At 42.5% G+C, this 27,876-nt stretch overlaps 1 protein-coding gene across 1 annotated transcript in view; it reads right to left on the bottom strand.

Moving 5' to 3' along the window:
• Window positions 1-389: 389 nt before the first annotated feature.
• The window catches only part of LOC311230108 (suppressor of tumorigenicity 7 protein-like), a gene marked incomplete at its 5' end in the record, with an annotated part of 47,395 nt that continues 19,908 nt past the window's right edge, over window positions 390-27,876 (bottom strand). The window contains 8 exons of the mRNA XM_084316268.1: window positions 390-601; window positions 2,890-3,029; window positions 4,101-4,193; window positions 11,856-12,006; window positions 23,707-23,809; window positions 24,057-24,129; window positions 24,247-24,361; window positions 25,237-25,337. Of these exons, the coding sequence (XP_084172394.1) occupies window positions 506-601; window positions 2,890-3,029; window positions 4,101-4,193; window positions 11,856-12,006; window positions 23,707-23,809; window positions 24,057-24,129; window positions 24,247-24,361; window positions 25,237-25,337 (872 nt within the window). The 3' untranslated portion in view covers window positions 390-505. The remainder of the gene's footprint in view (window positions 602-2,889; window positions 3,030-4,100; window positions 4,194-11,855; window positions 12,007-23,706; window positions 23,810-24,056; window positions 24,130-24,246; window positions 24,362-25,236; window positions 25,338-27,876) is intronic.

Raw genomic sequence — 27,876 nt, 5'->3', positions numbered from 1 at the left:
CGGAGGTCTCAGCAATAGTTATCACTTTTACGAGGTATTGGTTCGTGTAGAACACTACATCATGGCAGGACGTAAATTCATCATGTACAATTTTTCCCAAAGTACATAACTCCACAGCCTGGCAAAATTCAAATAGTCCCAAACTTCCCACTATTACTCAGTGTGAACACAATGATAAATGAATGACTGTGAAATCCTTCTGAATGGTATTTGCTAAATGTATTCTTGGAAGAGGAAACCGGCCGCCAGAGCAGTGTGGGAGAGCATCTTAAGAGTGGGGGTATTGCCGTGTTGATACAACCTCAGCCAACATAATCAGTAACAATGCAACAAGTGGTCAGTAATGCTGAAGACAGGAGAGCAAACTGTTTTTTGTCATCCGTGGGATTTGGAGTGGTGTTGGAGTGTGTGTGTGTATGTATGTGTGTGCGCGTGTGTGTATGTGTGCATGTGTGCATATGTGTGCGTGCATGTGTGTGTGTGGTTGTGTGTGTGTATGATGGGGTCAGATTCGAGTCAGCTGGTGCCAAAAACTGGACGGCATGAAACTTTCCATCTTGTCTGCGAAGAAGCCCAGGGGTGCAAAGAGGGTGCTGAAGAACTGGAAGAGGAGAGAAAGCAGAAACGTGCTTCACTGATACGCCAGGACAAATCTCTTCACACTCTTGCTTAATCCTCAAGAAAAACACATCCAAATAAGCCTCCTTAACAGTCACACTGGCTCCCTTGGCTATTTCACTTATATGTGGCTATGGAATTGACATCTTCTGACACAAAAGCACCAGGTAAAAAAGCCCTTCTTCCTCCGCAGGGAGGAGATGTATTTCACGACCAAGCCAGAACTCACTTCTGTTAAACTGGAGCACAATTATTAAAACCCACGATCCCGACACAATGAACCCCCCTCTCTAGTGAGAGAGAGAGAGAGGGAGGGAGAGAGAGTTAGAGAGAGAGGGAGAGAACCACAACCTCCCTCTACCGAGGCCTCCGCTCTGCTCCAGCTCAACCATTCACAATTGGCTGCTAACACACACATGTGAGGAAAGACAAAAAGTTTAAACTCCGATAGTTCAGTCCACCATAAACAATGTTTTAATGTGTTTATGAACAGATGAACAGCAGAACAGATGGCTCTGGCAAGATATGGGGAGGCCTCGGCTTGGAAGCGAGGCTTCTAGTTGGGTGTGTGGATCCGAGTGGGTTTTGCACTGGTCCTCCTAGGTCAGTCTCCCCTCCTCTTAAGAGGTTTGATAAACACCAAGAGAGCCGACAGTCTCCCTGTGGCCCGAGAACCACCTTCCACCACTGTTGTTCACAACAGTCACTATGTGGATATGTGAAATGAAATCAACATTAAATCGAATTGTTTATTTTCTCTTCTGTAAAACATGAGTCTCTTCATTTGGTATCCGTCTGATGTCTGTTCACAGGAAACTATATCTAGTCAATCAATGACACCCCCATGCCATTCATTAGGCAAGAATGAAAAGCAACATGAACACAGTGAGTCAGCTCAATTAGAACAGGGTCAGGGTCAAGAGAAAGACAATGTGTCATTCTGGCTAGTTATCAGTTTTCAATAACTTTAATAATCAACTTTGTTTGATTGTGTGTATGTATAATCTATTCATCTAAACTTATAGCAGTCAACTGGGCAAAAATATGATTTACACTTGAAATGACAAGAGGTGAGTTTGATATGACATCTAATATCACTGGCCAGGTAAGTGTAAATACATCTCCCCTGTGATTATTTTACATATTTAACTGCTAGCCAATGTTTCCCAGGTAATAGTAGTAAGGGCATGGATCTAACAGATACATATTTTGCATGGGAAGCCATGGTAAACAAAAAACAGTCTATTCCTGACCCCTGGCTGTGTTTTCATGACCATGTCCTGTCCTGTCCTGTCCTGTCCTGCTCTGCTCTGCTCTGCTCTGCTCTGCTCTGCTCTGCTCTGCTCTGCTCTGCTCTGCTCTGGCCTCATGTCCTAGAGTTACCAGACTGGGGGAGATCTCTGTTTTTCCTCAGAGGGCCGTGAGGGCCTCTGTGTTCCTCCTCCTGTAGCTTTCATGTCCTGTCTCTATCTGACCATTACACAAACCAGGCTCGCCTGGCCTGCTGTAAAAGTCCCATCTCCACACAGCCTTTCCCATAACAAAAGGATGAGCAGGAGACGTTCTCTGTGACCTTGTTTTTGCTGTGACTACAAGGCTGTGTAAAAGGAGATCCTAATAAACAAGGCTACCATAAACATAGGATTAGCCAAAGAGAGGAGCTAGCCAAACGAGCTAAAAGCAGACTTGACAATGCATTGCAATACTACTTTTATAAATAAAAAGGAAGTCGTGCACACGTTCATGCCTTATAACCGGTGAAGGCTGTGATGCGGCATTGTGTTCGCTTTGTTGCAGAACTCTATTAGAGATAGCTTCAACTGGACAGCAGCATGTTTTGGAGGGGAATAGCGGTTCATGGGTACAACTCCCATGAACCTCTAGTACTGCCAACATGGAGTAAAGTCAAAGTCAAAGTCAAAGATTTTATTTGCCATGTATGGACGAATCCACATTGGAATACAGGTACAGAGCAAACACTGTGTGTCTGTAACTAATCCAATACAGGAGCAGAGTAAAAACAGTACAGGAAAAATATGTAAAAACACAGACAATATAAAAGGACAAATGCTAAAATTGATATAAAAAACGTGCATATTGGATATATATCCAAGCTGAGCCCCTGGACCAGAACTAAAGTCTTCACCAAGTTACATTCTGGGCCAGTCTAACTTATGTCCTGTTAAAAAGGGAGCTAAGCCTTCCACCTTATCGATATACCCGACACTAAACACTGACTCTGAAGGAGAAAAAAGGATGGCTGCTACTTACTGCTTTGGCAAAGACGCCCATGAGCTCGGGGAACTGGTGTGTGAGCATGGCCAGCATGGCAGTGAAGGAGCACAGGCCCGCTGTGAAGAGGATGAAGAAGGGCAGCTCTTTCTTTGGGTACACAGACACCTCGTGGAACGCTGGGCACAAGGTGAGAGAAGAACGAGGAGGAGATACCGTATATTTAATCAAAATCAAAACTATTATTATTAAGTATTATTAAGCTTTTAAGTTTTTGTATTTCAATCCGTGTGGAGTAAAACTATGGAACAGTCTGAATGTGGAGATAAAGACATGATTTTCACAAAGGTACAGGGCTTTGTCAATCACCAGGTATTATTATTTATTTACTTTATTAGTGGGTACATATATTTAAATGTACCGTATGTAGAATTAAAATTGTTCACATGTTCAAACTAAAGATTTAATTCATCACAATAATTTTAATAATGAATCACAAAAGTCGTGCCTAACACATTCATAGACCACAAGAGACCACATGAGTGGGTTTGCTGCTGAATAAAAATACAATAAAAGTTATCAATGTTTGTGTTCTTTAATCATTTGATTTGTTGAAAAACAACAAGATATTTAAAGTAATGTGTGGTGTAGTTTAGTAATTCAGTAAATCTATAAAGAATAATGTTAGCTACTGCAAATGGGAAATGTGTAATTTTGAGCTGTGACCAGCAGCTCTATAGCTCGCTCTGTTGATTGCCTGGTTAGTCGGTTGGTCCACACAAGTGTCCCCACCCTGCAGCGACCACGGTTTTCACGCTAGGAGTCTTACATTTGGCACAGAGGTCTAGTGTCTGTGTGAGGATGTGTGTGTGAATCAACTGAATATCTTTGGCATGGAGGTCAAGTGATTGTGTAATGACGTGTGTGTGATTACAGGCACACAGGGATCATGCATGCACATACGTGGTGACAGCTATTGCGGATTTGCACTCGTTAAAATAGGCTTCAAATCTCAAAGATTCCCGTCACAAATGAAGGAGATCTTTAGTCTAGACTATATGCCAACGTTTGGAACGGCAACGAGGCTAGAGATTGTGGAGGTGGCAACAGTTTGACATCCTATTAATTTCCCCATTAACTTCTCCCATAAAGAGGCGTGTGGATCCGACACTGAAAAAAAACAACAGTCCGTTTCAAGTGCATTGGTATGTCGTCACCGAGGTGAGCCCATGCTACTGGGTGCTACTCACAGGGAAGCAGCTCTCGGTCTGCTGTCTCTGTGCATCCAGGGTAGGGGTAAAACAGGTGGCCCTTCTCCAGAGGGTAGGGAATTATCCGGAAGGCTGCAACAAGGAGGAAGAGGAGCGGGAGAGAGAGAGAGACAAGAATGTAAATCACAGAGCAGCACAATAAGCAAAGTGTTATGAAACATGAAAGGGGAGATTATATCAACACTAGACGGAGGAACGTTATAGTAGAATGATATCAGATTCAGATTAGATTCTGTTGTTCATCACGTCTTCGTATATACAGGGTTAGAGGATGGTGAAAGAGTTAGGATTTGGTTCCTCGACTTTACAGCAGCAAAGGGACATTATTAAAACAATTAAATAGAATACACTAAGGCAGTAGAGTAACACAGTAGCATAAAGTACAGTAGCACCACAAAAAACAAAGTAGCACTGAAATATAATGCAGTATATAATATTGTATAAGATTATGCAAAAGATATAGTACAGTGATAATGGTATGGATATAGTGTGTGTAAAGTGCAGTTTCTTGCAGTGTATGTGCAGTGGATATGTGCATGTGTTTGATTGTTTGTGTGTGATAGTGTGCGAGTGTGTGAGTGTGTGAGTGTGTGTGTGTGTGTGTAGTGGGCAGCAGGCCATTCGCTTATTGGTTATTTGTTCATGAGCCTGGGGGTAAAAACGGTCCCGGAGCCTGCTGGTCCGGGCCCTGAGACTCCAGTACCTTTTGCTAGACGGCATCAGCTGAATCAAACATTTTTACTAGTGATACATACTTCCCTACCAGAGGTAAGTCAAGTCAAGTCAAGAGTTTTATTTGTCACGGCATACAAGTATACAGTGAAATGTGGGGGGTCATGCCCGCAGCGATTGTGCAATAATACAGTAATAAGAATAGGATGAGAATAAGACATTTGTGCAATAATACAAGTAATAAGAATAAGACATAACAGGTATATGTACATACGTTTACAAAAAGCATGGTAGACATGCTAAGGTCCTGCGATAGTGCAATACACTGTTAGCTACGGATGTGGCACTGGGTCTTATGTACACTACTATACAATGCTATACTATACAATCTATAGTTATACTATGTGTCCTTATGCTAGCTTGCTATATCCATCCGTTTACTATACAAGAACCATTCCCGTTCTTGTTTTTAAAGTGACCTTTTCATTGTGTAAAGTGACCGTTGAGTGTGAGCGTGTGCAGCATGTGTGTGTGTGTGTTCATGCTAAAGTGACTGCTAGTGTGTGAGCGTATACAGTGTGTGTGTTGTGTGTGTGCTCATGTGTGCTTGTGTGTGGAGAGTTCAGTGTTAAAGACTCTGATGGCCTGGGGGAAGAAGCTGAGCCGAAGTCTCTCTGTCCTAGTTGCTGGTGTTCGCAGGTGTCTGCCTGACCGCAGCAGCTTGAACAGGCTGTTGTTGGGGTGGTGAGGGTCTTTCATTATTCTGCAGGCTCTGGATTTGCACCTCTTGTTATATAAGACCTGCAGGGGTGGTAGTGCAATACCCGTAGTACGCTCAGCTGACCGCACCACTCTCTGTAGGGCCTTCTTGTCCTGTGCCGTGCTGCTTCCATACCAGGCAGTGATGTACTAGTGATATATACTTCCATACCAGAGGTAAATGTACTAGTGATACATACTTCCCTACCAGAGGTAAATGTACTAGTGATACATACTTCCCTACCAGAGGTATATGTACAGTATTAGTGATACATACTGTCCTCCAAGGTAATATGGAGGTAATTGTAGTAATACGTACTGCCCCCACTGTCATTTAGCTGACGCTTTCATCCAAAGGGACTTCAAGTTCTGTATGACAAGTCAGCAGGAAGGGCACAACTCTTACAGCTGAGTAACAATGTTCATAAAACAGTGCTGAAACGTGGGTGCTGCAGTGTTGAGTGCATAGTAGTAAAGACATATTAGTATAGTAGGAAGAGTGCATGATAGTACAAGACACTAAAAAAATACACCATCTCTCTCATTTCAGATATTGATTGAAGAAGTGTGTTTTTAGTCCATGGCGAAAGATTGGTTGGGTTTCGGTTGTCCTAACTGTGGTGGGAATTTTGTTACACCATTGTGGAGCGAGGACAGAGAATATGCGGCTTCTCTTTGATGACCGTCCCAGAGCTCGGATAGGAGTGGGTCTGAGGTAGCCAGAGGATGTAGAGCGGAGGGGTCTTGAGGGTGTGTAGTTAGAGACCATTAACAGAAGGGAAACGTCCCCTTCGCTGCACAATATGCCAGGTCACGGACCTTGAAGCGGATTCGTGGAGCGATGGGGAGCCAGTGCAGGTCCCTAAGAAGTGGGGTAAGATGGGCTGACTTTGGTAGGTTGTAGATCAGACGGGCGGCTGCGTTCTGGATGAGTTGAAGAGGCTTGGTGGCGGTGGTCGGTAGACCAGTGAGCAGTGCATTGCAGTAGTCGAGGCGAGACATGACATGATATAGAGGTAATTGTAGTAATACAGTATGTACTGCCCTCCCAAGTGATATAGAGGTAATTGTAGTAATACATACTGCCCTCCCAAGTGATATAGAGGCAGTGTTAATTTTGGCAGCTATTTTCATTTTAGTTTTAGTCTTAGTCATGTGTCAAGTGCTCCTTTTTCATTTTCATCATATTTAGTCATCTTCATTTATTTTTCGTTTAGTCAGTTTTAGTCAACTACCGTACTTTTCGTACTATAAGCCGCACCTGAATATAAGCCGCAGCAGCTAAATTGAATGATGTGTACATATATAAGCCGCACTGGACTATAAGCCGCAGGTGTTTTAATGTTTAATTACCATATGTAATTAGCATTGGGACACAATACAGTCGGACAAATAACAAGAATTAACTCATTTACAAGTTGTATTAAGTTTAGCAAATAAGGGAACAGATAAATAACATTTCAATGCAGTCAAAAAAGCAATATTTTGATTTTTACATTTTCGGGTTTGGTCACGTCGAGTCACGTATAAGCCGCACCGTTATATAAGCCGCAGGGTCGAAAAATGGGGGGAAAAGCCGCGGCTTATAGTCCGAAAAGTACGGTAAATGTCTGAGCATTTTAGTCTCGTCAGTTTTTGTCTAAATTTTGTCTTTTTTGTTTTAGTCTAGATTTACTCGACGAAAACAGATGACATTTTTGTCTATTTTTAGTTAATGGAAAAAAAACTTGTCAGAAGTCAGAAATAGTCAACATGGAATTTTCTTTTATTTAAATTGCGTATTTATTTTTTAACCTAGGGCAGGGGTCAGCAACCTTTACTATCAAAAGAGCCACTTTTCCCCCCTCCCACAAAATAAAATGCTCAGGGAGCCGCACAACCTATTTCCCCTTAAAATGAAGATAACAGTGTATAACATTTTATATATCCCCAAGCATACCCCACATTTAGCATAAAACGTAATTTCCAATTTATTATACTTTATACTTATAGCACACAGTTTGTTGCATTAATGGAATTATAAAACACAGAAAAGACAAAACACTGGTGTCTGTAGACCGACTTTGAAATAAAACCCTGAACTATTCAGGTATATTTGAGTCCTTCCCTTATTTGTGGAAAATCTATAAAATAAAAAGTAAATTTTTCGTTGTTCGCAAATTTCTCACCACATATCAGGCATACAGGTAAGCCTGCATCGTTAGTCGTGAAAGCAAATTAATCTGTCCACGCTGAATTAAACCCTCTATTTTCCTCACTTTCCTTTTTTTGGATTTATCCATGGTTAGCTTACTGGGGGGTCGGAAACTCAAGATTAGCCACTTGCAGACGGCAGGGAGAGGTGCAGGGTGTGTGACATACTGTATATTTTAGTTGATGAAATATTTTTGTTGACTAAATATTTTAGTTGATGAAATATTTTTTCATTTCAGTGTCACAGTATGACATCGATCTCCAAAATAAGAGAACAGGGCCAGGGAGCCGCAGCTGATTGGCTAAAGAGCCGCATGCGGCTCCGGAGCCGCAGGTTGCCGACCCCTGACCTAGGGGAATCTGAGTCGGTGGCACAAGTGATACACAGGAAGTATATATGTTGGTGTAGACATGGTCCAATGTATTGTTGCTCCTACAGTATATGTTGGTGTAGACATGGTCCAATGTATTGTTGCTCCTACAGTATATGATGGTGTAGACATGGTCCAATGTATTGTTGCTCCTACAGTATATGTTGGTGTAGACATGGTCCAATGTATTGTTGCTCCTACAGTATATGTTGGTGTAGACATGGTCCAATGTATTGTTGCTCCTACAGTATATGTTGGTGTAGACATGGTCCAATGTATGCATCAAAGAGAGCATTACGGATGTGGTGACGTTGTTTCTGACCAGAGACACGACGCTGAACTCTGTCTGTCTTCTGTTTGCTGTGTCTTTCCTTTCTCTCTGCCATGTCTGTCCTCTCTCTGCTGTGTCTGTCCCCTCTCTCTGCTGTGTCTGTCCTCTCTGTCATGTCTGTCCTCTCTCTCTCTGCTGTGTCTGGCAGCGGTTCTATAACAGGATACTGTAAACTAAGTAAACAGAACACACAGTAGTACTAGTAGTAGTACACACTGATTGCAATCTGCTTGCATAAAAACATTATATAAAATCACATTCTGAGGTCAGTGTTAAAGTGCCACATGGAAGAGGTCTGGTTAGTGGTGGTCTAGGTCTGGTTAGGGTAACTTAGGGGTAGTTAAGCATTCATTATACGGTAATTTATTATTATTATTTAGATAGATGGATGTAAAGGGCTAGACCAACTCTTAACCCCTATCCGGACCTAGACCACCTCTAAGTCACAACCCTAACTTAGGGGTTAGAGTTAGAGGTGGTCTATGTCTGGTTAGGGGTTAGAGTTAGAGGTGGTCTAGGTCTGGTTATACTGATCCGATACCAGTGCATACATTAAAAAAAAAATTATATTATATAAATTATAAAACTTTTTTTTTCTTTTTTACAGCTACTGTTTTATATATACAGTTTTTTTAGTAATAACTAGAAAGTAATGGTATTTATTCAACAACAGGTGATTGTATAGATTAGTATTAGTATCATTAATTGACAACTAAGCTCAATGAGTTCACCCACGGAAAAGTTGTTGGCACATTGGTTCCGCACGGAGGTTACACGTTGTTGCACTTCCTACTATCCAGTCGGCTCCATTTAGGTTAGCTACTGTAGTAGCAGAGGCTCTGTTGTGATTTTTAATGCAAAATAAATATTCAACATTCTCTTTTGAGACTCTGCCTCAGACTCTTATCATTTGGCACTAAAAGCTAAACATTGTCACCGGTATGGCTGTCTGCATTATGTCATTAACACTATGGTCGCCAAAAACGCCTTACCACGTCATTCCCCGCCATGCTCATTCTGCCAAAGACGCCGTACCACGTCTTTGATATCAATATTTCAAAAATCTGTGATCGATTTCTCCCCCGGAGACTTGAGAGCTACTGTTGATCCCCTCTCAACTCTCCAACGGTTCAAGAGCGCCATCTGGTGGCCGATCGGCGGATCGCCCAGACCGGAAACAGGAAATGGAAGCTGGTGCTCATTCCAATTCGGTTCGATCACTCGCTAATAGTCCCAGGACTCGAGCTCGACACAATGGATAGCAATCCGTTACCAATAACTCGATAAACAACATGATTTGGACGTATATACTATTATACAACCTGGAAATGGATCGCATATTTCTACATCCCATAATAGGAATATTTCTGCTCCACGCTCATCGCCCAACGGCCCGAGGAAGCTACGGTAAGATTCAGCGTTATTTTTTAACGTGTTCGATATAAACTGCTCTGATGATCATATCACTCACACTAGATGAATCATCTAACGTTGGCCACGGAATTATAAACGACCCCCCCCCCATCCGGTCAACATCAGATGATAAGTAGTAACTTCTAGAAGCACGTCCATTTGAAATTTTTTATCTCGCGCCAATTGCTATCAAACTGTATACAATCATCAATATAATGCATTTAGGGCTATAAATCACATTCTGGAGAAAGCTGCAGAAAACGATAAAAACATACTTATAATTTAGACCGTATTTTAGTATGAATGTGTGAATGAAAAAGTATAATGTTAGTATAATGTTACGTTGCTACGTAGCTATGAATAGTCCCAACTTTAACCAAGGTAACGTTAAGCTAAAACTAGCTTTTCAAATAGCTCTTCAGCTAATGCTAATAACAGAGCTCCCCGTCACACTGCTCTACTCGGGACGATGGCATTAAGAAAAGTTATAATTATTTTGTCTCATCTTGTTTTAGTCAACAATATCAACATACATGAAGAGAAATTTCGTCCTGGTTTTTGTAAATTACATTTTTGTGTCCTCAGTTGTGGTCAATGATATTTAATTAACTATTTAGTCACGTTACCGTGACATGGTCTTCAATAACGTGATGTCACGTCTCGTTGTCGTCATGAAAAAAACCTTTGTTGACGAACATCTTTCGTCATCATTTTAGTTGACAAAATTAACACTGTATAGAGGTAATTGTAGTAATACATACTGACCTCCCAAGTGATATAGAGGTAATTGTAGTAATACATACTTCCCTCCAAGGTGGTATAGAGGTAATTGTAGTAATACATACTGCCCTCCCAAGTGATATAGAGGTAATTGTAGTAAGACATACTGCCCTCCCAGGTGATATAGAGGTAATTGTAGTAATACATACTGCCCTCCCAGGTGATATAGGTAATTGTAGTAATACATACTGCCCTCCAAGGTGATATAGAGGTAATTGTAGTAAGACATACTGCCCTCCCAGGTGATATAGAGGTAATTGTAGTAATACATAGTGCCCTCCCAGGTGATAGAGGTAATTGTAGTAATACATACTGCCCTCCCAGGTGATAGAGGTAATTGTAGTAATACATACTGCCCTCCCAGGTGATAGAGGTAATTGTAGTAATACATACTGCCCTCCCAAGTGATATAGAGGTAATTGTAGTAATACATACTGCCCTCCCAATAGATAGAGGTAATTGTACTTATTGTAGTAATACATACTGCCCTCCCAAGTGATAGAGGTAATTGTACTTATTGTAGTAATACATACTGCCCTCCCAAGTGATAGAGGTAATTGTACTTATTGTAGTAATACATACTGCCATCCCAAGTGATAGAGGTAATTGTACTTATTGTAGTAATACATACTGCCCTCCCAGGTGATATAGAGGTAATTGTAGTAATACATACTGCCCTCTCAGGTAATATAGAGGTAATTGTAGTAATACATATTGCCCTCCCAGGTGATATAGAGGTAATTGTAGTAATACATACTGCCCTCCCAGGTAGGGATGGGTACCGAATTCGGTACTTTTAAGGTACCGAACCGAAACACGTCGGTACTACCGAGTATCGATTCAAGTGAGATACCAAAGAAAAAATATATATATAATATTATTATTTTTTTTTTTTTTTTAAACCTTTTTTCTTTTCATGTCAACGTTCACACGCACAATATATGCTTACCTAGGATTTGACATGATTCAACAACAAAGCAGTCGGAGCAATGGCAACCCGAAAACGGTCGAAATTGTAGTTATTTGAAGTTTGGATTTTTTTTTTTTACGACTGAGGTAGGTAAATTAATTTTTTTTAGACTAAAGTACAGAAAAAAGGTACCGTTGGGTACCAGTATCGATTCACAGGTACCGGTACCGTATCGTTCAAATGTGAAAGGTACCCATCCCTACTCCCAGGTGATATAGAGGTAATTGTAGTAATACAGTACGTACTGCCCTCCCAGGTGCAGTGCAGCAGGTTTAAGGCGCCCTCAGCTCTTTTCCAGTGCTGCAGGTGGAAGAAGGCATAAGCCACTGCTTCGCTGTCTCCTCTCTTCAGGATGTGTTCTGGAGGCAGGATCAGACTCTTCATCTCTAATAAATACTGCAGACAGAGAAAGGAGAGGGATTTCATTTAATACTATAGAACAATGTGACATTTAGGTTAGTGTAACGATGACTTAAAACAGAAAGATTTTTGAGAATGCAGCCATATAGGATATTATATTAGATGTTAACATTATAACGTAAAATCCAATATAATATAAAATATAATAGTAATCTCTAAAATCTTACTATTTTGTTAGCAAAGGTCACAAGACAGTAAATTACATGATAATTTGATAACTTTCTACACTGAGCTTTTCTTTCATGCCAGCAATCGGTCTTTTGAGTCACATTTTTCATACAGTGGATATCTTACTTTGGAACTGAACTCAGTTGCAAGTTCAATCAAAAGAAAAAATGCCTGAGAATGAAATGAAGGCCTTTGTGTTGCGGAGATCTTTAACACTTTCAGTGCCAAAAAAGACTTTTTACGTTTCTGGGTCGTTTTTTCCGATATTTTTATTCATTGTCCACCCAGGGAGCCTGTTGTTACCATAGGGAATGAGTCTGAGGTCGCCAAAGTGCAATACCGGCCGCATCCAGCTAGACGGCGGTATTGAGCACCCTTTGAAACCTTGTATCTTGGCCCGTGTGTCGATCTAATGGGTCCGGGTTTTTTTTGTTTGTTTTTGCTGGCCGATTATAACTGTCGGATTGAGAAGAATCAAATGCTGCCGACGCATGATGTGTGGTGGATTATGTTGGCGACACGATGGACATCAATACTTGGAATCGCGATCAGATAATTGGAATATTCTTTTTGGGGTACATCCTAGTCAAGGTAAGGGCTATATGATATCAATCTTGCGTTGATCCAAGCATGTCTTCACCTCGATCCGAACGTGTGTCTGTAACGTTAGTCCACAACGTATGCCGTTGGTGGCGATCAAAGCATCAAAAAAAGACCCCCCCCCCCCCCCCCCTTCATGCATTCAGATTGAAACATAATACCTATGATATAGATTTGATTTGAGAATAATAGCGGGTCCAGGCAAGAAACGGCAATGGTTATATGGTTTGGGAATAGCACTGCACAAGACCGAAGCAGACTACAAAGAGTGACACGTTCAGCCGAACGCACAATTGGAGGGGGGCTCCCCACCCTCCAGAACATTTACAACAAGCGTTGCAAGGGCAAGGCTAAGAGAATCATTAAAGACTCCAGTCACCCGAACAACTGCCTCTTTGAACTGCTGCGGTCAGGCAAGCGATACCGGAGTCTCAAGGCGAGCACAGAAAGACTCAGAAGAAGCTTCTATCCCCAGGCCATCAGGCTGCTAAACGAACAATGAATGAACACTACACAACAACAACCACCAAACGCACATAGCACACACATCCACACGCACACACTCACTTTAAACAAACACACTGTAGCACCCACTCCACACACTTTATAGCACACACCCACTTTAAACAAACACACTGTAGCACCCACTCCCCACACTTTATATTTATTGATGAAGGATTGCACTACAACTCGTACACCTTACTGTAAATTGTACCTAAATTGTACCTCATCCCATTTCTGCTTTGCACTAGATAGTACTGTACATTAGTACACTGCATATTATTGTATATTATATGGTAACTCAGAACATTGTACATATGTCTATACCGAACACTGTGACCTCATTTTCTTTTTCTAAATTACATGCTATACTATGTTATTTGATACTATCTTGTCTAGCACAGTCTCTGGAGCGTAACAGTAAGAAGCATTTTGTATGAAAGTATTCTGTACTTCTGTATGACAACTATTAAAGAAACTTGAAACTATTAAAGAAACTTGAAAACTAGTATAATACGGCTATAAGGCTATTCCTCAGCATTTCAGGAATGACCCCAGACCGATCTAAAAACATACTTATATTCACCACGGTATAACGCACGAATGTATGCATGGAAAAATTATCTCTTTTTTGCATCTTGACCAGAAGAAAGTCACTGGCAAATGACCATAGTATTGTATCCATAGCTATAATATAGAATATAGTTATAGTAAACAAGGTGACGGATTCCTATCTATCTATCTGGCCTTGCTACAGAGGGCCGCGTCTAATGGCTGGCACTGAAAGTGTTAAAGCATAATGGACAGGTGTTTTCTTTCTTTCTAGATCAATCTTTTAAGTCTGGCTTTCCCTGTAGCATCTGTATAAATGTACGATTCCTCAGCCTGTGTGCGTTGCTATTGGATCTCCACCTGTGCTTTGTATCTAGAGACATAGTGCACCGTCTCTGCTAACTTGTGGTGGAACATAGTAGCTGGTAGCTGCTGGAAGAGGGAACGGGAAGTTCGAGGGCGAAAAATTATTATCTGCCCAAGCGCAGTGTGGGTTTAAATTTAGGTTTAGTTAATGGATCCCATTCACTTGTTCTCCTCCTCTCTAAGTTAGCACCTCATCTACTATATCTTGTATTGTGCAATTCCCTCGCGCCGACTCCCAGCAGACAGAAAAGAGGGGGGGAAAACAAAACACACATTTTCCGCATGTGAGGTATTTGTTGAGAGCCTTGTTTTGCAATTGTTCAAGGTGGGAGGGGAAAGCCATCCAAAGCTGCCTGTGTGTGTTATTGTTCCAGTACAGTACGTCCACCCCCCTCCTCCTGGCTCCCTACTGAGTCAGTCAGTCCACACACACTGTGCTGACATAGGCCCACATCACAGAGTTAAAACCCATAGATCAGGCGTGTGTGTATAGAGGTCGACGGGAACGACGGCGGAAGAGAATAAAAGTAACGGGGGTTGGCAAACTACCGTATGTACTTGCTTTTCACTTCCTTTATTTATTAACTTTCGCCCGGGTCTGGTTTTGAGTAAGCCAGTGGGGTGTGCAATATATTATGAACTCCCTGTGACTTTGATGGACCTGCCACCACTCTATGTGATGTAATTCTACGGTCCCCCAGTGCAGTGGGGGTCTGCGTTAAACTAATCCAGTGTGTGGGGCTGGGGCCCTGCTGGGCTGGATTCCCAGGCGGCCTGCTTCACAGTGCTCTGGCTCTCAGACTGACACTTTGGGAAGGTTACCCCACAGCTAATCCCGTCTAATCCCCTCCATGGTCACAGGCTCAGCCAGCCAGTCAGCTAGGCTGCCCCCCTTCACCCATCTCCCTCCACTCTCTCCCATGCCTCACCCTCTATCCGCGCTCCCTCCACCATGATCACAGGCTCCACTAGCCAGCCAGCCAGCCAGGGCACCCCCATCTCTCTCTCCCCTGCATCACCCCCTTTCCTCTATAATCAGCCATCCATCCAGGATGTGTCCCTTCAACCATCTCCCACTTCCATCTCTCTCTCAGCCCCTCTATTTGGCCCATGGTTACAAACCACTGCCTAACCCTTTCCTGTTCCCGACCTTCTCCCCATGATCTCAAGCAGCCAATAAGCCAGGCTATTTAAAGTCCACTATCTATCTATCTATCTATCTATCTATCTATCTATCCATCTATCTATCTATCTATCTCTCCTGCATCAGCCAGCCAGAATGTCCTCCCTCCACCATCTTTCTCTCCGCTTCCCCCTCTGCTCCACTGTATTTCTAGCCAGCCAGCCAACCAACCAGCATGTCAATCGATCAGTCCGGCCCACCCAGCTATCCCACTCAGCTGCCCTTCAGTATGTGAGCCTTCTCCCTCCCCTGCCTCCCACCCTTCTCTCACTCTATGGTTCATCGCTGGTAGCAGGATCAGCCAGGTAGCCCCACCAAACCTACTGCAACCCCCCCACCCCACTCTGCTTCCCATGTCCTCACTTCCCTCCCCAATAATCAGACCACCAGGACAGGCTGTCCCCTTCACCAATGTCTCTCCCCTCCGTCTCACTCTTTGTTCCTCTCCAATTGTCCTCCGTCATATCATCTATGTAATCTCCAAGATTCTCTCTCTCTCTCTCTCTCTCTGACTCTCTCTCTCTCTGACTCTCTCTCTCTCTGACTGTCTCTCTCTCTCTCTCTCTCTCTGACTGTCTGCACTGGGGCAAAGTTCAGATGAACGAGAGGTCAAAGTTGAATAGATTATTACCTATTACACCTATCATTACACGTACATTATACCTAATGATAATTATTATTATTCATTTAAATTCAATCTTTATTCAAACTCCAATGATCATTGAGAGCAAGCTCTCAATTTACAATGGTGTCGAGAATAATAATAATGATAATAATATACCGATAATATTAATATGTGGGGGCTTCCCACTCTCCAGAACATTTACAACAAGCGGTGCATGGGTCCCTGATTGTTAGAGGACGAGTTAGAGGCCACTCGGTTGTCCTACTAATTTCTAACCTGTCAGACTAAGCCATCTCCTTTCTCTTCACCTTTATCCCCCTCAAGCCTCCATCTCCCCCACCTCACTCCTCTCCAAACATCTCCGCCTCTCCCTGTGGTCCATGCGATGGATTGCAGCCAGTCAGCCAGCCAGCTAGAACAATACGGACAAAATATGGCCACAGCTCACAGCAGACACTGGTCTGTGGTACTGTACTGTACTATACATGATGGCTCACTGAGCTGGGCGAACCATGTGATCTCAGCTCCCTGGGTTTAAAATACGGATAGTGACCTCTGTTGTAGGGCTGGGCGATTAATCGATTTTATCGATTCATTCGAATTAATGATTTAGGAAGATTTTCAAAAATGAAAATCGACTTTCAAAAAATAAATAATAATCTTTACATTTATTTTACAAAAAGTTATGTTTGGTGAAAGATAGATTTGCACTTTATTAATCCCAATAGGGAAATTCATTCTTGTTTGATGATCAAGAGGCATCTTTTATTTGTTTTAAGTGAAGTTTGGTGAAAAAGCAAGTTATTGCACTATTAATCCCAATAGGGACATCCATCTTTGTTTGATCAAGAGTAACTGTTTATGGCAGCTAAGTGGCGCAGTCGGCAAGGCGCTCGCCACTAGTGCAGGAGATGCTGGGTTCGAGCCCAGCTCTCGGCATTGCTACCAGCTTGGCTGGTCGTTCATACTAACACAATTGGCAGTGTTAGGGGTGGGAAAGCTGGTCGTTGTAAACAGCGACTCCTACAGTTCGGTCGGGGCGCCTGCTCAGTGAGGATAGGATCTAAGGGGGGTAGTGTGATCCTTCCACACGTTACACCCTCTCAGTGAGAGTCTGCGCTGCCAGGTGAAAAGGAGCGGTTGATTGGCTACACATGTGTCGGAGGAAGCATGTGATAGCCTCCACTCTCCCAGATCGACCGTAGGGGGTAGGTGCGCAGCGACCAGGAAGGGGATTGGGAATTGGCATAACGACTAACATTGGGATGGGAGAAAAATGGAGGAAAAAGGAGGGGGGGAAAAGATTAAAAAATAAATAAAAAATAAATGTTTTAAGTGAAGATTGGTGAAAGTTAGGTTTGCACTTCAATCCCTGTAGGGAAATTCATCTTGGTTTGATAATTTTTGTGTCAAATAAAAACAAAGCTTATTTGAATGATTTCCATGGCGTTTCTAGAAACTCGTAAATCGAGTGGTGTGAAAAAATCTGAGATTTTATTTTTAGGCCATATCGCCCAGCCCTACTCTGTTGCATATCGGCCTCTATGCACCCCTACTATTTTGTGCGATGGTGTTTTCGCAGAGTCCAAGATACATTATATACGAGCGGACAGAAAATGGAGTGGTGCACGGACAGCCTATGTAGACTTCTGCTGAGGTCCGGCATCGCATCATTTTAGTCTGCGTGCGCGACTGTGGTGGGACTATAATGATGAGTGACCAGTATATATCTTAACCATAGGCCCAGATGCATGTATAGTAGATCAACCTTTTAGATCATTTGTAGTGTGAGCCAAGGGGTTCAGGAAACACATGAAGTTCTCCTGCATTATGTGATATGTGATGGGTGACCAGTATGGCTGCCCCATGCAGGCCCAGATCCAGTATCTATAAGGATCAACCAGTTAGAGAGATTGGACTGGCAGCTGTCCTTACTGGCATGCCATGGCATTAGACCTGGTGACACCTCAGCTCTCCTCTCTGCCCTCCCTCCTCCCTCTCTCCTCCTCTCCTGTCTCTGTCGCCACTTTGATGAAGGGATTGAGTTTCATTGACGTTCCCCTTTTATCTTAGGGCAGTCGTAAGCCTGGAGCATAACTCACAAGCTGCCCTCTGAATCTAATCTGCGGCATTTAGCCAAACACAATAGAACACACAAGCAACATTAGGTGTTTTCGGACCAGAGGGACTTTTTCATAGTTCCAAGAACAGTTGGTGGAAATAACCCTTTTTTTGTTGTGTGCATACTGCAGGAAGAGAGGACCATCGTAGTTCTTAGAACCCCCATTTTGAGGGAATTGTTCAGCTCCTACTTCAGGGTGGGTACTCTCCTAGCACAGGGGAACCATGAGTGACCTATGTGTATGGTGATTGGTCCAGACGTCAAGTTCATGGTCTCAGACCTAAGTGTGCTCAGCAGTCTTCTGACATTCGGAGAGACAGACATGCCAATGCCTGAGTCAACCTTGTATTGTGGTTGAAATACCTGAAAACATTTCCCCAGTGAATCTCTTAGTTTCATCAATATTGTGCTGTCAGAACTGTCTCGTGATTGTAGATTATATATTTAAAGTTGTAAATTGTTCAATCTAGTGTGATCTATGCATGAAATCAGCAAATCTCACACAGGCCAAGTTCAGACAACATGATTATAGCCCTGATTTTCCACTCACCTTCAAAGATGGCCAACTTAATCTATTCCAATTTTCTCCAAAAACTGACCACGGACAGTCCAAAGCTTCCCTTTCCCCCAAAAGAGTCCAAAACGCAGAGCTGGTTAACACTTTCAGTGCCACGAGGTGGCGCCAGAGTTAGCTCTTGAATGCCACCATCGGCGCCAATGTTACGCTTAATATCGCCTAATCTATGTTTTAAATTATGTGTCTAATCTGCCCGTCGCTTATCAAAGAATCCTTTTCCAGTCAGTGCTGTCAAGGCAGATTGGTTTTTTATCGCTTCATTTCCGTTTAAGAGCATTTTGAAAAGCACCCGTTTTGAGGTAAAAAACAGTCCATTCTGGACCATTCTATGATAATCGTCTTTTACTGGAATATTCCAGAACGTTGATATTTGTCGGCCTATTTATGAATCGTTTTCAAATAAACGCTAGATGATCAATATTATACGCGCACGCACGCACATTCGAGCCGCGCACGGATAATCGCCGTGTTCATTTCCTCTTGGATTTTTACAGTGAAACCGATAGAGCCCATTTCACAGAACAGCTTATATCTTCATCAAAATGAGTCTGATTATCCTAACACTGATAACATAGATTCCTTACGTGACATCAGATGGTATCCAACTGGTATATTCCAATTCCTGATCACCATTCGAAAAAATCGATAAGTGTATAGATCCAACGTGATACAGTAGTACACATGATTCCGCGGGGCTCAGAGGATCCAGAATGAACTGTGGTAACCCCGGCTGGATCAGTGGACTGGAAAATGTGGAGTACAGGATTTTTTCCCCCATCAATTTTCATTGAGTCCATTCCAAAATCCCTTATGTCATCTGGGAGACGATAGGGGGCGCTTTTTTCCACATCTGATCGCCGGCGGCACTCGGGTATACTAGGGTAGGCTCGCGTGATGCAATATGATTTCAGATCGCTAAAAAAAAATCCGAGAATTCTCGTGAGTGGCTTTCAACGAGATATTAATAATTCCGAGAAAACTCGTGAGTGGCATAGAAAGTGTTAACAGACCATTCATTGTGGACTAGAAACCCGACTAACGGACATGAATTTGCGCAAATGGCTGACAAAGGGAGTCTGAGGATGTATAGATGTTGGGAACAGGACCTACGACAGATAAACAATCTCAAAGATGGCAGGTAGATAAATAGATCCAACAGTAACAATAAGGGGAGGGGGGCAATATGGTCTGGAGGAGCCAACTGGGAAAAGGGGAATATAAAATAAATGCACCATTCCTGTAACCAACCCCCCCCCCCCCCCCCCCCGAGTCAAACCTCATTCATCTAAATACTGAAGTAAACCAAAGTGTGCCATGAAGCCTCTTTCAGATTGAATCCAAGCAACGGCGCAGGTTTGTGGGACTTGATGGGGCCTTCTAGATGAGAAAACGTCCCCCAGAATGGAGCGAGAGATGAGAAAACGTCTATTGAAATGAAGCAAACAAGCCTGCTAGGTGAGAGCATGTCACCCGGAAAAGGCTAAAATGGGAGAGTGTGGAGCGATGGAGGAAAATGTAAATGTACAGCTGAATCAGGCGTCCAAAGCACTTGATCAACCATGCAGGCATCCGGCAGACTGTCAGCCTCCTAACTATTTGCTGCTGGAGTGTCTGATTGGAATGGACAGGGGGGAGGTGAAGCTGAAGAGGAAAGGAGGGAACTGGGAAGGCAAGGCGGGAGGGGAGGAGGAGGAATGACTAGGGGTGCTGCTGCATCGTTGCCACTTTTTCACTGAAGATACTGATTACACACACACACACACACACACACACGAGGCACCGCCAAGCAGCTTGTCAGGAGCAGTTAGGGGTTAAGTGTCTTGCTCAGGAACCTTCAATGCTTCCGTGTCAAAAATGCAGAAAATGATTATGTCACTCTGCTTTGATTTCTGACATGTTACACTCTTTATATCAGATTCTAACATTGGGGAAATTCTCCAACACTGATAGCATTTTAGCCAGATATCTGTCTGTAGCGACTATCGTGATGTCCTGGTAGGCGCTCGGTTGGGTGCGGGAAATCCTCGTCTTTGACGCGCAATTAGAAAAAACGTAATGTCCAGTCGGTGTCACCTGCCGTTGGGTGAAGTTCCCATTTAATTGAAGTATTTAACATAATACATGGTTGATGAGCCAAACAATAGTTTCTGATTAAATGCTGTTAATAATAGTGAAAACGAGCGAGAGTACGTGCGTGCAGTAAAAACCGTGAGACCTCTCCGTCACCCATATTGATTGCAATAGCCTACACCTGTGCCTTGTATCGCTCGTCTGTCTGAGACCAAGGACCACAATGGAAATAAATCTTGCCTTTTTTGTGTAGCATCCTTGACGTTTTTCTGGAATCTTGTATTTCTTTTAAATGTCTAATTTAAATCAAATTAAATCAAACGGGGAAGGAAGGAGGAAGAGAAGAGAAAGGGGGCTTGAGAGAGGAATTGGGGTATAAGGAGAAGGAGGTGAGGACGAGTACAGAAACAGAAAAGAAATAAAGGAGAGGAGAAGCAAAGGGAAGATAGGGAGAGATGCGGACAAGGAGGCAAGTGAGGACCTGGGAGGGAGGAGGAAGGAGGAAGGAGAGGCTTGGCCAAGCTTCAAAACAGCTGTGCGTGTGTGTGTGTGTGTGTGTGTGTGTGTGTGTTTAGAGGGCAGTCAGTCAGCTCATGAGATGTGATGACTGCCTATATATATATAATCCTCCTGCTCTGCTCCTGCCATACACACAAAAACACGGACGCACACCTGACCTCCCAGAATGCACATAAATCTTCCCTTCATTACTCCACTCGTCCCAGGCTGGTGGAGGTTAGCTGGGAGGTCATGTTGATGAGGGGCTGGTGTGTGTGTGTCATTAGTGAAGATTAAGCCATTTCAATTTTAATATAGAATGGAACAAACTTTTCACTTTGTTTCCAGCTTATAATTCAATTAACATCTCACTTTTTAAATGTATATATATATATGTAACGGATGGTATCGTGAAGCGCAGTCAAGAAGGGCTGGGGTGAGTAGCGGTGCTATGGGTTAAACTCACTCTCACATCCTCAAAAGACACATAGACCCAGTACTTAGAAGTGGATTCACCTCTTGGTATAGCGGTCTGTGTTGCTGCCTGCAGTGTGGGAGACCGGGGTTCGACTCCCACTCGGGGCATCGAAGTTTGAGGTGACGTTGTCACAACCGTTACACTTTTTACAAATGGCTGAGGGTGGAAGAAGTAAGGTGACTACATACAAAAAAAAAATATATATATATATATATATATATAAATAAAGAATAATCTGCCAAGATATTGATATCAGAACACTTTACTCCCCAATATCGGTATTGTGTCCAAAAATCCAGTATTAGTCGGGCTCCAAAATGTTGCTTATTGAGCTGACTGCTGATGGTCTGAGAATAATTTTTTTTTTTTATAAGTACAAATTGTCACATCAGCAGTTAGCTATTACAAAGTCAGGAGCTGTGCTCCCTGGAGTGACCACTTGGCTCAGTGGTCAACTGTGTCCGTCACCGTAAATTATGAAAGTGAGAAGGAGTCTCAGCAATGGGACAGAGAAAGATAAAAAAAAATAAAAAATAAAAACAGATTACCGGTAGTCTCTGCTAGTACAACAGTCTAAGGTATCCAGATCAAAGCTGGAGGACTATTGGCTTCTGTTGTCTAGCAGCCCGCCTCTGTTTACGTGTCAACGCTGTGGCCAGCAGCGAGATAAGGGAGCGATGAGGGGATAGGAGAGGGTAACAGAGAGGGGATGAGGGGCGATGAGAGGTGCCTCTGGGTGGGGTGGGGGGGCAGTCGCAGATACACTCAGGATGAGGGCCCTGCCACTTCAAAGAGCTCTCTCTCTCTCTGAAGAGGAGTGCAAGAGATGAAACACCAACACACTACAAAGACTAAATGGAGACAAAACTTTGCTGCAACTAGGTGTGTGTGTGTCATTCAAGCCTAATCCCTGTGGGAAGAGATGTGCACAGCCTGGGAGACGTGGGCACGCACACGCACACACGCACGCACACACGGCAGATATCCAGGCTGGGTGGAATCAAAGCCTGTGTGTTTTATAGCCCAGCTGTATGAATATCTGCACTCTATAGAATATTATGCCTATACTGACAGCCAGTAGTCACTTGTCGGCCAAGCTGCAACACTGGAACTTGCCTAACCCTAAACAGTGACCATCTATTTTAGAAAATATAGAGATGTTTTACTTTGCGGCTGGCTTGGCCATGTAGTGACAACCCAACATCACACATATAAATAAATGCAAGGATTGATTTCTCCTGAAGTCCCAACCGTAAGTAAGTCCCAGTAAACATCCCAACATTACTAATGTATAGATAGAGTGGGTAATGTATTACTGTATGGTTAGGTTCACTGAATGCATGATATAAACCAATACTAGCCTATCAGTACTATCAACTTAACTAAGAAACACTGACAGATGTGATAACATTATGAAGATTTATGAAGAGCTATACTGACACCTGGTGGTAAGATAGCATACTTCAAATGGAAAGGGGACGCTTGACCATCTGAATTAAACCACAGCTGTGATGAGAGGCTGCTGATCGACACAATTGCCATGTCTGAAAACCATCTTTCACATAGTCGGGAACTGGTTCACCAAAGAAATGGTAACAACCCGCCTGGAGGCACTTCATCTATTTGAGTCCATAATGAACCATTTGTTCACCAGCCCGGCGTCTCATCTACACCTGGCAAAATCAGCCAAAAAACCGAGGCTTAGGTTGATCAGAAGCGTGTGATCAGAGTTTTTGGAGAAGATTGGAATAGATTAAGTGCCTCAAGGTGGGTCATTAATCATTTATGTTTTTTTTTGTAAACCAGTTCCTGTCTCTGTATAAGGTGCCCTGTAGCACAGACTCAGGTTCACGCGGCTAAGGGACTTCAGACACGGCCACTGACTGACCGGTTGTCTGCTTGGTCTAATTGACTGTGTCTCCCTGTTCCAGCTGACCTTTGGCACATGTGGGTTGAACTCCACAGCTCTGTGTATGGCCTCCACAGCATTCATCTCTGCTGTGCTTAGTCCCCGCCGAGAGGCAGCCTCTGGAGAGAACCTGGTACAGGACATGGACACGCACACAGAGAACATACAGAATGAACCCTTAGGTGTACTATATAATTAGTAATAATAATTATAATAAATATAATTAATAATTAGCACCTTGAGATTTGGTTCCAAATGTAAAGTGCACTACAAATTAAATGTATTATTATAAGTAACCTAATAATTTACCTATAATTACTGTATAAATAATACCCATCATCTATTGAATGAAACACAAGATTAACAAGGAAACCTACTTGTCAGATACAGCCCGTGCTTTCAGCAATGCAGATGTGTAGCATATTGTGGCTGATTTTGGCAAGCTGATGTCTATAAAAAAGGAAATAATGAAAAGATTTCATGAAATTTCAGGGACAGAGTTAATATCTGTGTGGTCACATGGTAATGATAATGGGATGATGGAATATTTGGGTAGGGTTACCTTACCGTCATATTTGGCAAGGACTGCTTGCACATCAGCATAGGCCTGGAGCTCTAGGAGCGCCTCCAGGAGGTTTTCATGTATATTCAACATTCCCAACAGTGGGAACTCTTTCATTAACTGTTAAAGGGGAAAAAAGAATGACAAAAGAAAGTTAAGCTACTTGCAAAAGGTCCAACATGCATCCATTAACACGTGGTTAGTCAGTGGGATTGTTGTTAGCATTGTTGACTCCAGATAGGATTATGTATTGCCTCGCCTCCAAACCTCCGTACACCATGGTTTTCCTTGCCTATTCAAATGTATGGCGAGTTGTTGCTGAACACCAATATGCAATTGTAAAATGTTCAATAACTCAGGATGCCATATAACATTATTTTGTATTCATAATATTTCACGACACGTCTTGCCAACCAGTATGGAGCAATGCCACAGCTCATTGGCCACAGTTAGGATTTCGTTTTTACTCCAAAACTGTGTTTTATATTCTGAAGTCTGACTGAAAGAAAAGCTCTTGTGCTTGCAGTTGGTTTCAGAGCTATTTTTCAGAGCTTCAGTGTGTGAAAATAAGGAATGCCCAGTCAGAATTGTCAGATCAATCCTGGGTCCTTATTTACCATTTATATTAATAACATTGCCTAATCTTTAAGTGGCTGTCAAGTTCATCTTTATGCAAATTACACTATTGTGTATTTTTGACTCTGTACAACTAGCCATTGAGAACCTGCAACTCATATAATGCTTTGCAAATAAAATAAAAGTCATGCTGTTCTCCAGAGCCAGAAATATTGTTTAGAATAATTTGCATGATCTACCATGAATGTGTCCGACATTGAGAGAGTTATAGAATATAAAGTTGTACACTCTCACTGGGCTGACTGAGAGGTTTGATGGATTGCATCAGCTATTCTCTACGCAGCACAATAATGCTTGCAGCTCGAGCACTGGTGAGGGGGGGCATGCTGATGGTTGAGTTTAGATACTAAAGCACTCACGTCTCTCATCATTTTCACCGCTTCCTTAATCCGTCCCAGCTTGCGTGCACACATGGCCAACCTGCGTTTGATATACACCAGCAGATTGATGTCTTTTCCAGCTACAGATGGAGAGAAAATATGGTAAATTGAATTTAATACACAATTGTCCACCACACAGTGGGCTAGCCATGCATGTATTAATTCAGTAGCATTTCATGTGATGAAAAGATGAATAGGCCTAAAAGTCAACCATCTACAATAATTACAGTTCTCTGATTAGTTATGTTTCCAACTATAGTTCCTTCATGATTACTTATGTTTCATTGTTTATTAGACACATCAATACATTTGTACTGCCGATAGAGATTCCTAAACATTAGATCAGCCAAAGAAAAGCACCAATCTGATGCATTACTTGAACTGAACAGTGCAGACTTAAAAGGTCCCCTATCTTATAAATGGCCTTTTCCAGTGGTTTGCATTGTTTTCTAGCAATGTGGGGTTGTACCAACACTGACTAGATGTGAAATCTCTACCCAGTCCCATTCCTCCAGTTCAGCTGAGACAAGAACCTCCCCCACTAAACCAATCCATTCTTAATTTACGTCGATCTGTGACGTGTAAGAAATCTGATCTGCATATCTCAGCTCCTTCTGTGGTTGTAGCCACCGCCCACAATCAACAATTAGAGGAAGTTAGCGTAACATTGAAATTATGAGCAAAACGGGTAAGCAGCAAATACGTCCTTGCACTCATTTCCTAATGATATCGTGCTCCACAAGCAATGGGCCAAGTTCGTTTTTGCAAAGACGAAGGACGTTATAATGCTGTGGTGATTTCCGGGAGATTTTTTTTCCGTAGCCTCGGTTTGCGAAGACTCTCTGTGGCTAGGCCGCGTACAGCGAAGAAGAAAAGACCCTCTCTGACTGGTTTAGCTCCGAAGGGTCTCTTCCGCATTGTACATATATTCTCTGCTTCGAAGTGGTTATGCTTAGGCATTCTTTCGAAGTGGTTATGCTTAGGCATTCTTTCGAAGTGGTTATGCTTAGGCCCTCTTTTGAAGTGGTTATGCTTAGGCCCTCTTTCGACGTGGTTATGCTTAGAGGTAGGGTTAGGGTTAGCCAATCGGAGAGCGTCTTTTTCTTCTTCGCTGCAATCAAAGAGCGTCTTCGCTCACAGAGGCTATGGGAAAAAATCACACGTGATTTCCTGGCTGTTGCTAAAGAAGGGAGCTAGCCTGTACCAAGTCTTCGGGACCGAAAGAAAGTATCGAATAAGTACATACGTCGTAATTAGTTAATTAGCAGTAGGACCTCGTTCATTCATCCGTTTGTGTCAATAGTGTGTGTGTGTGCGTGTGTGTGTGTGTGTGCATTTTCATATGGGAGTTGAAGCTGAGCCATTGGCCATTGATTCACTGTCAGGGTTATATTTATTATGGACAGAAGTTGTCAAATCATTACTCAGCAACTGTCAACTGTCTGCACATGTGTCAATAGTGTATTAACGTTACTATTTTACGGTCAACCATCTCTTAGGTAGGCTATAGTGCAGGTGGGTGACTGTCACTCAAAGCGCACTGCGAGTATGGGCGGAGCCCAGCCAAAAACAGCTTGGACTTTGCAAGGGGAGAAAGTGGTCCACCAAAGTACTTGATTAAAAATACAAAACAATGAATTTTATTGAAAAAAACCCTTACAGATGTGTTCCATAGACTCAAAGGAATTGTGTAAAATTGCCCAAAAAGTTAAAAATAGGAGACCTTTAAGACCATTCATTTGGGATCATTAAACCACAATCATTGACGTATATACAGTATGTCATCATTCTGTGTGTCAAAAATGCAGAAAATAAAGTTGTGTTAATATATCAGGGATTAAAGCAAAAAAAATATCTCCCGACTGAACTTTTCTTTCAGGCCAAGTCATATTCTTATTTTCTCCACTGTATATATATTTTTAATAGCGTTAGCATTTTAAGGGAACTAGATTATTTTGAACATCTATTCTATTGCCAGTTTGCTTTTACGTAATATCAATTCTGTTTTCAATTCATTAAATAAAACTGATACTTTGCAAGGGTTGACTCTGACTTTGTCATACAAATAAATAAATCTACATACTGTAACTTTTCAGTGCACGTTTTTATTTACAGTACATTGTGACAACTGAACAAGCTTATGACTTGAACAAGGAACTAAAACTAAATGCATAATGCAATTTTACAACAAAAAAAGTGCAGCTTATATACAGAAACCTCCTAATTCTGGGTTTTATGGACATGTAACATAAAATATAGATTTCAAATGTATGTGTCTTGTACTTAATCCACAAGTCTAGGTTCTTCTAGTCTTTGGACTATAGACCACAGTGTTGTAGCGTCTACTGTCCTGACTGACTACAGACCACTGTGTTATAGCCTACTGTCCTGACTGTGACTACAGACCACTGTGTTGTAGCCTACTGTCCTAACTGTGACTACAGACCACTGTGTTGTAGCCTACTGTCCTGACTGTGACTACAGAGCACTGTGTTGTAGAGCCTACTGTCCTGACTGTGACCCTACTGTTGTGGTTGTCGCGCCAGGCAGGGAGGCTGTGTGCTGGAGAGCGTGAATGCAAGTCTTGTGGCTAGCTTCTGATTGATGGCGAGCTAGCAC

Source organism: Notolepis coatsorum (genome assembly GCF_963971535.1).
Source record: "Notolepis coatsorum genome assembly, chromosome: 6".
In the NCBI taxonomy this organism is placed as follows: domain Eukaryota; kingdom Metazoa; phylum Chordata; class Actinopteri; order Aulopiformes; family Paralepididae; genus Notolepis; species Notolepis coatsorum.
Note: the sequence above shows the minus strand (reverse complement) of the source record. Positions and strands in the feature narration are given on the sequence as shown.